The 11,921-nt window shown below is 36.6% G+C and overlaps 1 protein-coding gene across 6 annotated transcripts in view; it reads left to right on the forward strand.

Moving 5' to 3' along the window:
- The window catches only part of BIRC6 (baculoviral IAP repeat containing 6), a 302,402-nt gene extending 295,212 nt beyond the window's left edge, over window positions 1–7,190 (forward strand). For all 6 annotated transcript variants that reach the window (XM_072634130.1, XM_072634135.1, XM_072634134.1 and 3 more), the window contains 2 exons: window positions 3,643–3,777; window positions 6,320–7,190. In XM_072634130.1, coding sequence (XP_072490231.1) covers window positions 3,643–3,777; window positions 6,320–6,499 — 315 coding nt within the window. In that variant the 3' untranslated portion in view covers window positions 6,500–7,190. The remainder of the gene's footprint in view (window positions 1–3,642; window positions 3,778–6,319) is intronic.
- Window positions 7,191–11,921: the final 4,731 nt, after the last annotated feature.

Here is an 11,921-nt window from a genome sequence, read left to right on the forward strand (position 1 = left end):
GTAGGCACTGTGCTAAACACTTTTACAAATATTAGTTCATAGCTACCATTTATAGACTGCTTAATGTGGTAGGCACTGTGCTAAACACTTTTACAAATATTAGTTCATTTGATTTTCATAGCAATCCTAGTATCTAGGTGCTATGATGGTCCCCATTTTGTGGTAGAAGATACTGAGGCAGACCAAAGTTAAATCACTTGTCCACTGTCACACTAAGTGTCTGAGATCAGATTTGAATATAGATCATCCAGACTTTAGGCCCAGTCTCTATCCAATGCACCACCTACCTGCCCTTAGTCCAGAACTTTACAACATGTTCCACAATATATTCCAAATGGATTTGTTGTTCATTCATTCAGTAGCGTCTGACTCATCATGACTCCATGGACCATGCCACACCAGCCCCTTCTGTCCTCCACTATCTCCTGAAGTCTGTCCAAGCTCATGTTCATTGTTTCCATGACTCTTTATGTCTGGTTCATCTTCTGCTGTCTCCTTCTGCCTTCAATGTTTCCCAACACCAGTATCTTTTCCAGCCCTGTCTTTTCATCATGTGGCCAAATTATTTGACCTTCAGATTCAGTATCCATCCTTCCAATGAGTACTCTGAATTAATCTCTTTTATTATTGACTGTTTTGGTCTCCTTGCAGCACCACAATTCAAAAGCATCAATTCTGTGGCATTCAGCTTTCTTTTTTTTAGTCCAGGTCTCACAGCTATACATTACTATTGAAAAAAAAAACATAGCTTTGAGTCAGCAAGGTGATGTTTCTGTTTTTCAGTATATGCCATTCAGATTTGCCATAATTTTCCTTCCAAGCAACAAGTGTCTTTTAATTTCATGGATGCAATTGCCTTCTGCAATAATCTTTGAATCCAAGAATATAAAATCAGACACTACTTCCATTTCTTCTCCTTCCATTTGCCAGGAAATGATTGAACTGGTTGCCATCATCTTAGTTTTTTTAATGTTAAGCTTCAAGCTAGGTTTTACACGCCCCTCTACCTTCATTAAGAGACTTCTTAATTCTTACTCACTTTCTGCCATCAAGAGTGGTATTTGTCTGCATATCTGAGACGATATACATATATATGTATATATACATATACACATATAGACATACATACACATAAGTACATATATGTATGTATGCACACATATTGTCTGTGTGTGTATGTTCTTGAATACCAAAACCTAATCAGAGAAATTTGATAACAATGTTTTTTTTCCTCTTTTAACTGCTTTTCTTCCTATCCTAGATGCAGAATTTTGTCTGTGCAGCACCTTTTCAGTTTCATGTAATCAAAATTATCCCTTTTATCTTTTGCAATTATCTCTATCCCTCATTTGTAAGAGGTACATATTCTGATTTTCTTTTAATTTTTTTATAATATGACCTTTAATATCCCTCCTGCCATCACGGCAAAGAGAATCACTTAACTCAGTGAAACTTTGAGCTATCTACTAGGTGTAATTCCTTAATTCTATTCATCACTTCCATTTCATATTCATAAGAGATGTTTTTTAATTCATACCTTTATGGTCTCATGGTTTTCACTACTTCAATTTAAAGTCTGAATTTGAAATTAGAACCTCATGATCTTGAGCAACAGTTAGCTCTAGGTCTTGTATAGACTATATGGAGCTTCACCTTTGGCTGCAACGTATATGATGAATTTGATTTCAGTATTTACCATTTGGTGATGTTCATATGTAGAATCACCTTTTGGATTGTTGAAAAAGTGTTTGCTATGACCAACAAGTTATCTTGACAAAACTGTATTAGTCTTTGCCTTGCTTCATTTTGTATTCCAAGGTTAAACTTGCCTGTTATTCCAGTTATCTTTTGATTTCCTTTTTTAACGTAATTCCCAACGATTACTGTGACAACTTTTTTAAATGTTTTTTTCTAGAAGATGTTGTAGGTCTTCATGGAACTGAGCAAATAACAAAAATGTTCATTCCCTTTGACCCAGAGATTCCATTACTGGGCTTACACACCAAGAAAGCCATTATAAGGAACAGGTCCCCATTTATACCAAAGTATTTATAGTAGGACTTTTTTTGTGATAGCAAGGAATTGGAAACAATATAGATGCTTATCAATTGAGGAATGACTAAATAAATTGCAGAACATGAATGTAATAGAATATAACTACACTGTAAGAAATGATAACTGATGAATGCAGGAAAGATCTACACGAAGCAGAGTGAAGCTAGCAGAACCAAGAAAACAATGCACAGTAACTGTAACAATGTAAATGGAAAGAACAAGAGCACACAAAAAAATTAAAAGTAAATATTAAAAAATTATATAAATCAGGCAGGACACAGATGAAGAGAGATGAGGAGACACCCGCATCCCACCCCTTTGTGAAGATGAGTCATTACACATGTTCAGATTTTTCATTGTATGAATTAGTTGTGTTTTTTTGCTTGTTTGTTTGTTTTTTGGCCCTTGAGAATATTTATTATATAACTTGGCTGTTAGGGGATGGATACTGTGGAAATGATGTAAAAAGCAAGAAATCAAAAAGTAAATTTTTAAAAAATATTATAACAGACTACAGCAATATATTTAAAAGATTATACACTATGATCAGATTCGATTTTTACCAAATAATGTAAGATTAGTTTAATATAAGGAAAACTATAAATATAACATTTAAAACCACAAATAAGATTATGTCCAAAGATACAGGAAAATACACCTATTTTTATTTTAAAAATAAAAACTAAATATAAAAGAACCAGCTAAATGAAACTTTTACATCACCAGCTTGGTGAAGTAAAAGGAAGGGCAGCTCAGCTCCCTTGCTGCAGCCACCAACACTACATGACCACTGCCAGGTCAGATAGAAGGCCTGCATTACTGGAGTAAAAGGACATTAGTGTATTCCATCCCCAAGGGGTGAATGACCTCTAGGACCTGGGGTAAAGAAGCTGCCTTTCTCCACTCCCCAAAGGAATGACTCAGAGTTACCTGGGGTTCAGCAGCAGATCAAATAGCTATATCTGCTGGTCTGGAGGACTTAGTCCTACAGCAGGTGGTAAGACCAAGCAAGAGATACAGTAAGGTCTGAATTAAGTTAAAATCATATTATGTACAGTAGCTGAAGAAGTTAAATGATCCCAACTTTCCAGTCATGGCAAGTCACAAAGGAAATATGGAAGATCCTAATGCCATAGGGGTGGAAGGAATGCCAGGAACTACCTTAAAAGCTTAGAGGTCTTAAGGAAAATTTAAAATGAAAGAAACCATCTGCTTTCTACCTCCTCACCCACCAAAAATTTTGGCAGTCTTGCTTCCTTATATTTTACAAACTGTCTAGCCTAAATCTCTGCCTCTAACAGTCAGTTTCCCTATTCATTTTAGTTCTTTGAATTTTGGAACTCTGAAAACATCCTGGTATCAATCTGACCTAGATTTTTTGTTTATATTTGTTCTACCCATTCTGACTACCAGGCATTTACAAAACCACCTGCATTGTGTCAGCCTTTACTTTGGGTAGGATAGAATACAGCTGATGAATTATTCTTTTCATTTTATTTTTAATTGCATCAAACTGTGAAAATCACTTGCATTATATAAAGGTACATAAATGTGTTACATATTCTTACATTGCCTATTTTCTTACAGGTTATACACAAACATTTTTACTTGAAAAGAGTTGAGATCATGGCTCAATGTGAGGAGTGGATTGCAGATATACAACAATATAGCAGTGACAAACGGGTAGGCAGGACCATGTCTCACCATGCAGCAGCTTTGAAGGTAAGTTAAACCAGCCCTTGTTTTCTGCATAATGGGAATCCTGTCAGCAACATCAGACTGTTTTAGCAGTTTTAACAAAATTATCACATCTTAACTGGTACCTTCCTTGACTCTTAAAGGAAAAGGAAAATAAGTGGGGGAAAAAATTGAAATTAAGTGATCTGTACTACCAACTAAACCCTCTGCAGAAGATGGCCAATAGTTTTGCCAATAAATTAGTTTCGGGTGGGGGTTTCCTTATACTAGAGGCTATGATCTGTGAACAGAATTTTTATTAAGTCAAAAGCACTTAATCTCTAACCATAGTACTCTCTTAGCACTCTCTGTTATACTTGTAAACATTCTGAGGACTCTGCTTTTCTGAAAAAAAGTTCCTTTCACTCTTGGCACTCCCTTGGAGTCGTCACTCTATTTCTCTTCTCATTTCCAAATGAAAATGTTGCAAACTCTAGTTGCCAAAATTCTAGAAAGGGTAGTCTACACCTGCTACTTCTGAGGCTCTCTATTCTCTTCTTTACTCCCTGCAGCCTATGTTGTTTTTAGGCTAGCCCATTGCATTGTCCCCACAATTCTACTTTACTCTGAAAAGTTAGCATTCATCTATTTAATCACTAATCCTTGTCTTCCTCAAATTTTCTTCAGAATTTGAGACATTCTTGAAATGTATCTCTTGTTTTCCATAACAATAATATTTCTTTTGTATCATCACTTTAAACCAATCACTTATCGCTTCATACCTAGGCTATTATTGTTCTAGACTCCTTGCTTCTAATCTTCCTAATATTTTTATAGCCCTTTATAGATTTCAAAGTGCATACATTATCTTATTGGATTAGTACAATCACTCCATAAATTACATAATACAAATAACATTATCCTTCCTTTAAAAATGAGGGAACTGAAGCTCAAAATGCGTAACTAAACACTCAGTATAACAGTTATTCAATATAACAAAGTTGAACTTATTAAAAACATTTTTTTGCCCAGGTCATTCTGCCCTATTGAAGAAAAAATACTATATTCTATTTTAGGCACAGATCTGCCAGAAATAATTTATTCACTTCATTGTTATTCTATACCTAAGCCATTTCAGAAAGACATAGTTCCATACTACTATATTGTTCCCCCATGCCCTCCGACATATTACTTCAGATCTTCTTGAAATAGACACAGAAATCTTGAATAAAGAATATTCGTAAACAATAGTTTCTACTTAGTTCCTTTTATGACCCCCTCCCTAAAGTATTCTCTTGGAATAAACAAAGGGCTACTCCTCCCTTACTTCTGGTAATAGGGAGACTTCCCTCTGATGGATCTATAGCCCAGTCAGTTCTGGGGGTAGGGAATACTGATCCATAAACATTTTTGGTAACCGCACTTAATCCATTTCCCTAAGAAAGACTTTGCTTGATTGCACAGTACATAGCATACTGGGCCTGGAATCAGGAAGACCCGATTTCAAATCCAGCCTCAGCAACTTAGTAAACTGTGTGACTCTGGGCAAATCACTTATCCCTGTTTGTCTCCATTTTCTTATCTATAAAATGAGCTGAAGAAGGAAATGACCAACCACGCCAGTATCTTTGCCAAGAAGTCGCCAAGTCCCTGACAACAAAAAGAAAGACCTTTAGCCCTCTACCTAAAGCACCTTCAAACCAGGAAATCTAGAAAGATTTTTTAAGACCAGAGAAACATTATTTCTTATTATTTTCAGTTTTACTAAAAAGGGTGTTTTAAATGTGCATCCACATCCCACTTCTTCAGTATTTACTCCATTTTAAACAAAATATTTCCAAACTCCTCAGACAATCTCTCTATCTGTCCATATCCTCAACTCCCACTCTAAGCAAACGGAAAATATTTTTTAGAAAGCAAAGACTGCTTGATGTACCTTTATTCCTGGTGCCTAGCATATTACCATGCTTCTCGTAGGCATATATTGATTTTGAACATCAATTCTGTATAGTCTTTGAATGATGATGCCATGAAACATTGTACATATTTGAGGATAATCTCCCCTTTCCTCAAAAACTGTAGACTATAACCTTAATCAGTGTGGAGAATTATCTTCGTAGACCAGAAATCTTTTTATCCACCAAATAGTACATTTCAGAACTCATTTAAATCATTTCCTTCTTGATTTTATTCTTATTGGTCTCATAAATGTGTTATTTTTATAGTTGACCATGTATATAATAATTGGATTTCTATATTAGTATATTGTATTTTGTTTAGGCAATTGGGTGGTACAGTGGATAGAGCACTAGGAGTGGAGTCAGACCTGAACTTACTGTGTCACTTAATCACCACCAGCCTCATTTCTCCTTCCTCCAACCCCCAGAAAATGTAATAATAGCACCTGTCTCACAGGGTTGTTGTGAGGATTAAATGAGATAATATTTGTAAAACATTTAGCACCACACAGTACTTGGCATATAGTAGGTGCTTAATAACTGCTTGTTCCCTTCCCTTTATATAAATGTTTCTTTCTTCCGCCATGATCTGCAATCTTAAAATCACTCTTCTTTGCCCCTGTGTTTAGCGCCATACTGCACAACTTCGAGAAGAGCTTCTAAAACTCCCTTGTCCGGACGGCTTGGACCCGGAGGCTGAGGACTCCTCAGCAATGTGCAGTGCTGCAGCGGGCTCTGAGGAGACTGCATTGCATGACCAGGTCACCCCCAGCAGCAGTAAAGAACTCGAGGGTGACTTCCAGTTATGAGCTGCACTGACATGGGCTTTATAGACACAGAGGCTTTGAAGCACAAGCCAAATATGTCAATATTTGTATGTAAGAAGCTAATAATTATGTCATAGGTAATGGAACTGAAACTATACTATGCCCTTAAGGATATACAGTTTAATTCAAGATGATCTTTTATTTACCTGTACAAGAGTGTAAACTTTTTTGTGCTTTTATTTTTCAATTGTGAGAACCACTGATTGGTATGTTCAAAAAATTTGTGTATACGAGAAATGGATAAATCACTGCTATATAAGGGAAACTACCTTAGGAAAGAATGTTTACTGAATGTTTATTATTTTTTTTTACTTGTAGAGTGAGGGCAGTTGTAACAAAGAATATATATTGGTCATTCTTACAGCTACTATTTAAAGTCAACAACTTTTCACTGAATTTGATAGATTCTATGTTTGGCCATACCTTAATGCACACAAGTTTGATTTCCGAAGACCTATATACTTCAATAAAAGTTAAATGGACATGCTCCCTCTTTTATGATTTACTGGTACATTTTTTAAAATAATAAATCTGCCATGAACTACATTATAGCTGGAACCTTGCACTTGTATGGATGAATTTATTACATTCAACGTATTTAATTTTATGCTAATTAATTCTAAAAATGCAGAAAAAATAAATGGACATGATTTTATCTCATGCCAACATTTGAGCCTCTGGATTTCATCCATTCTTTGAGGTGACACAATATGTAAAAAGTAATGATCAATTTTAAACATCCATCATAACTGACAACTTCCAAAAGGGCTAGGCATAAGGGCAAAGGGCTCTTCTTAACTGGACCGTCTGGTTTTTACTAAAGTCACATGTATGTATTGAAAATATAGAAAGCAGAGAGAGGATGTGCCCCTCTGGTGCTATTACAGTGTATTCTGTACCTAGAGTATAGATTCATTTTCATGCAAATGCTTAGAGCCAAATAAATAAAATATTAGGTGGATTAGTATATGTCTTGTTTCTAAAAGTACATGCCATTGTATAAACTTCTGATTCTGGGGAGCACTGGAGAATTGTATTTAGGACTGAAGGGGAGGGACATGTGATGGGAAATGAACACTTTTTCAGGCATGAAGATAAAAAGTTCTTGACCCAAGTTGCAGTCTTAATACAATAAAGAAAAAAATCTTAAGGTTAAACTAAATTGTAGATCATTTAAAATATTTATGTAAAAGAGTTACTACCTATATGATTTGTGAACCTATGCTGAGCCCAAAACAAGTAACATTCTGAACAGGTCATCGTTGCTTTGGGCAGAACAAGGGGAGTATTCTTGTGCAGCTAAATGTAGGACTTTGCATTTGAGTAACAGATCTGTGCTTCTCTGTTGGACATGCCTTCTATATTAAAAGTCTCTAAGCTCCATTTCCATGGAAGGCCAAAGAACCCATCATATTCCCAGAAAGAACAGTTGAAGTCAGTGTTTCTGCTGGAGGATTTTCAGGCCTGAAAGTGAGTAATAAGGTAGGTTATGTCATCAGCACATCACACACAAAACGAAATCAATATAGTGACAATGTTACTATTATTGCCTGTGGCAGAAAATGAGCAAAGGATCCTATATTAGGGAATAGAAGGAACCTGAAAGCTCACCTTATTGTTTACAGACTGGTGAAACTCAAATCCAGAGAGGTTCCAGGAAGTGGAACGGCTGGGATTTGAACCCAGGGCTTCTGACTTCATATCCTCTCTTTGTTGTTGTTTGGGTGTATTTTTGTGGGGGAGGGGGAAGTTTGGGGGAGGATGTCTCAGTTTCATCCCAGGCATGGTGATTGGCCTGAGGTTATGAAGAGATGATGTGAGAAGTGGTTTGCCCACAGTCACATAGCTGGTATGTATCACAAGCAAGTCTTGTGTCCCAGGACCTCCTGATTCAGAGATTGGCTTTCTATTAAGCCCCCCAATTTTATCATTGATCCCAGAGTTAGCTGTTGAACCAATGCAGTTTATTAACTAAGCGCCAAACCTGCACTTTTGAATAGGTGAGTTATGGGTGGCCTAGAGTAAGGAAATGGTTAAAACAGAGCCACTAGCAGGTTATTGTGACAATCCAGGGATGAGAGGAAGAGAACCTACACCAGGATCAGAGGATGGAAAGGGTAGATTCCAGAGATGTTACAAAGGGAATGTGACAGGACTTGCTCACAGAGTAGATATGAGAAGTGAGAGTGAAGAGCTGAGGAGGATTACAAACCTGCTTGACTGGGAGGACGGTGGTGCCTCAAAAGTAAACAATAGAGTTGAGGGCTTGGTGGGAAATAATGAGTTTTAGACTTGTTGAGTTTAAGATGTCTATAGGACATGTACACGTCCTGGGCCTTTTTTTTCCCTCTACATTGTTTCATTTGGTGATCTCAGTTCTTATGGATTTAATTGCCCTCTGTGTGCTGATGATTCTCAGATCTGCCTGACCTGTCCCAAAGTGCTGACCTCCTAATCTTGCATCTCCAGCTACCTTTCAGATATCTCAAACTGGATATCCGGTAGATATCTTAAACTCTGTCTGTATGTCCAAAACAGAACTCATTTTTCCCCCTAACCCTCCCCCCACCACCCTACTACCACGTACCTTATTACTGGAAAGGGAAATCCCTCGGGCTTGCAACCTGGGAATCATCCTGGATTCTTCATTCTCTCCTCCACCATTTGCCAGGCACTGTGCTAGGTTCTGGGGTTAAAAAAGAGGCAAAAGATAGTCTGTTCCCTGGGCAAATCTCTTAACCTGTCTGCCTCAGTTTCCTCAACTGTAAAATGAGGTTAATCATAGCATCTACCTCCCACGGTGTATTAGCAAGAACCCTGGTGTACAGGAGGGCCTGCTGTACAGATTATTAGATCTGCTTTTCTAAAATGAAAGCACTTTTTGGGGGGTCAACAATCTACTTTAATCAAGTACATATACCATTCACTTAGTTCAGGGGGATAAGTCAGCACCCTGGACTTCAGGAAAAATACACACAAATTACAAGCAGAAATTACAAACAGAAAGACCAGCAGACAGGGTTTCCAACTGTCTGACCATATATCACAGATCAATAGACAGATCCAACTGCCTCAGAGCTGGAGGGCACAACCTTCTGACTCAGTGCCTCAGTAGAAATTAGCAAAAGGTATTGAGGCCTATTAATGGGTGGGGAAGATCTTTAACTCTTCCCCCCACCCACCATTAACCTTAAAACACCATTACATATGGTTGTTGTGAAGATCAAATTTAAAAATATATTTAAAGTTCTTTGCACAGTGCTTTGACATACAGGTATTTAATAAAAGCTTGCTCCCTTCCCTTGATCAAATTTACTAATCCTTTAAAAGTTATTTATGCTTTCATTTTGGTTGTTATTGTATAAATTTTTCTCCTGGTGGTCCTCAGTTCACTATCAGTTTGAAGTGTCTTTTTTTAAAAAAAATGCCATCAACCAAACTGTCACGCTCCTCAGCTAATTCTTTGTAAGTGATCACAATCTGTACTGCTGGCCAGGTTTACTCAGGGGCAGCCAGTGCTGAGACAGAAAACCTTATTCAGCTGTGGCCTTTTCTAGCTTCTAATCCTTTGTGCCTGAATTCTGCCTTTTTTGCCCTGCTCCTTCTGGTTCCTCCAAACCCCCTGAATACTGAGTTTCTGACAGACTCTGAGCTTCCTTACGCTGCCTTTTTAATATCTATCAATCTGACTATTTATGTTCCTTCTAAGGTTTTTTAAACTTAATGGAGACTAGATGGAGAATAAGGTATAAAATCTGAGAATACACAAACCTTAATGTTATAGTCAAATGAATCAAGTTGCTAACATTTAATCATGTACGTAATTGTTATATAGCAGAAATAGACATAAATTGTAAGAAATTCATGCAAGTAACTACTACCAAATAAAATTTCTAAGATCCAGATTGGGGATGGGGAGAAACTGGGACAAAAAATGATCTGATTTCTCTCAGAATTACCATAGATTCATAACCCAAGAAAATTTATATTTTCCTCATCTTTGACAGAATTTTGCTTAAGACCTTGTCTTGGGACAGAGTATTCTTAAGAACTGTCCACTTTCATTAAGGATAAAAGATCCAAAAAATATCTGAACTCTTGAGATCTAAACCAAAGAGAATAACTACCTTCTTCCTCTAGGAAGGAAAGAAGCTGGAGACCACAGACTTTCTTCTCCATCATCTTCCTAGAGGTTGAGTATTGGGATAAGGGGAAATGTATAAGTACAAAAATACATCTTTTCCACTCTCACCCCAATTATTTGGCTTAATAAAAACCCAGGCAGTATTAAATAGTGAAAGGTAGGAAGAGAATGTTATCAATATTCTTTGCCTTAAAGTGAATTAACCCACTTAATCATAGCTCTTACGCGAAATGCATCAAAAAAAATCTTTGCTAGGGAATAATAATAATGTCATCAAAAGCTATTGAGAGAACATTAATTACTACAGAATAACATGCCTGTTGTTTCATCTTTATAAAATCATAAAGAGAATAATTTACATGTATAGGAAATATAGGAAGGAAACAATCAAGCTTTCACAAATAATTCTCCATAGCAGACTACATCATTATAATCATATATTTGACTGAAAGATTCAAAGATAACAAGATCCTACTATGTTTATTGCTTTAAAAATAAGCATTTGACAGAAAACAAAAGGTAATGTTGCAGACTGTCTTCCAATATGGAATATCTCATGCATATGTTAAGATCATACAAAACTACTTGATGAACACAACCACAAAAATAACTGAAAACTTTCTGGACTAGGTAACCAAAACTCAAAAGCAACTGAATATTATGGCCTAGTGAGGAAGTCATTGATCATTTTTGGTCATGGATCCCTTTGGCAATATGGTAAAGGTTACAAATCCCTTCCCAGATTAATATCTTTATTTTTTAATTAATTTATTTGTTTTCAGTTTTTTACAATCACTTTCATATATCTTAGATTTTTTTTCCCCTCTTTTCTCCTCCCCCCCCCTTCCTGGAGACAAAATGCAACCTTATGTAGGTTCTGCACATACATTCTTATCAAATATATTTTCACCTTAGTCATGTTGCATAGAAGAATTAAAATGAATGGGAGAAACCATGAAAAACAAAACATAACACAAGAAAAAATGGTCTGCTTCATTCTGCAATCCAATTCCATAGTTCTTTCTCTGGATGTGGAAGGCATTTTGCCTCTAGTCCATTGGGAATTTTTTAGGTCCTTGCATTGCTGTGAAGGGCTAAGTCTACCAGAAAAATTCCTCACACACTGTGGTTGTTGCTGTGTACAAAGTTCTCCTGATTCTGCTCCTTTCACTCAGTATCAGTTCATATAAGTCTTTCCAGGCCTCTCTGAAGTCTTCCCGTTCATCATTTCTTATAGCACAATAGTATTCCATTACATTC

The sequence above is a fragment of the Notamacropus eugenii genome, chromosome 1 (genome assembly GCF_028372415.1).
Source record: "Notamacropus eugenii isolate mMacEug1 chromosome 1, mMacEug1.pri_v2, whole genome shotgun sequence".
Lineage (NCBI taxonomy): Eukaryota > Metazoa > Chordata > Mammalia > Diprotodontia > Macropodidae > Notamacropus > Notamacropus eugenii.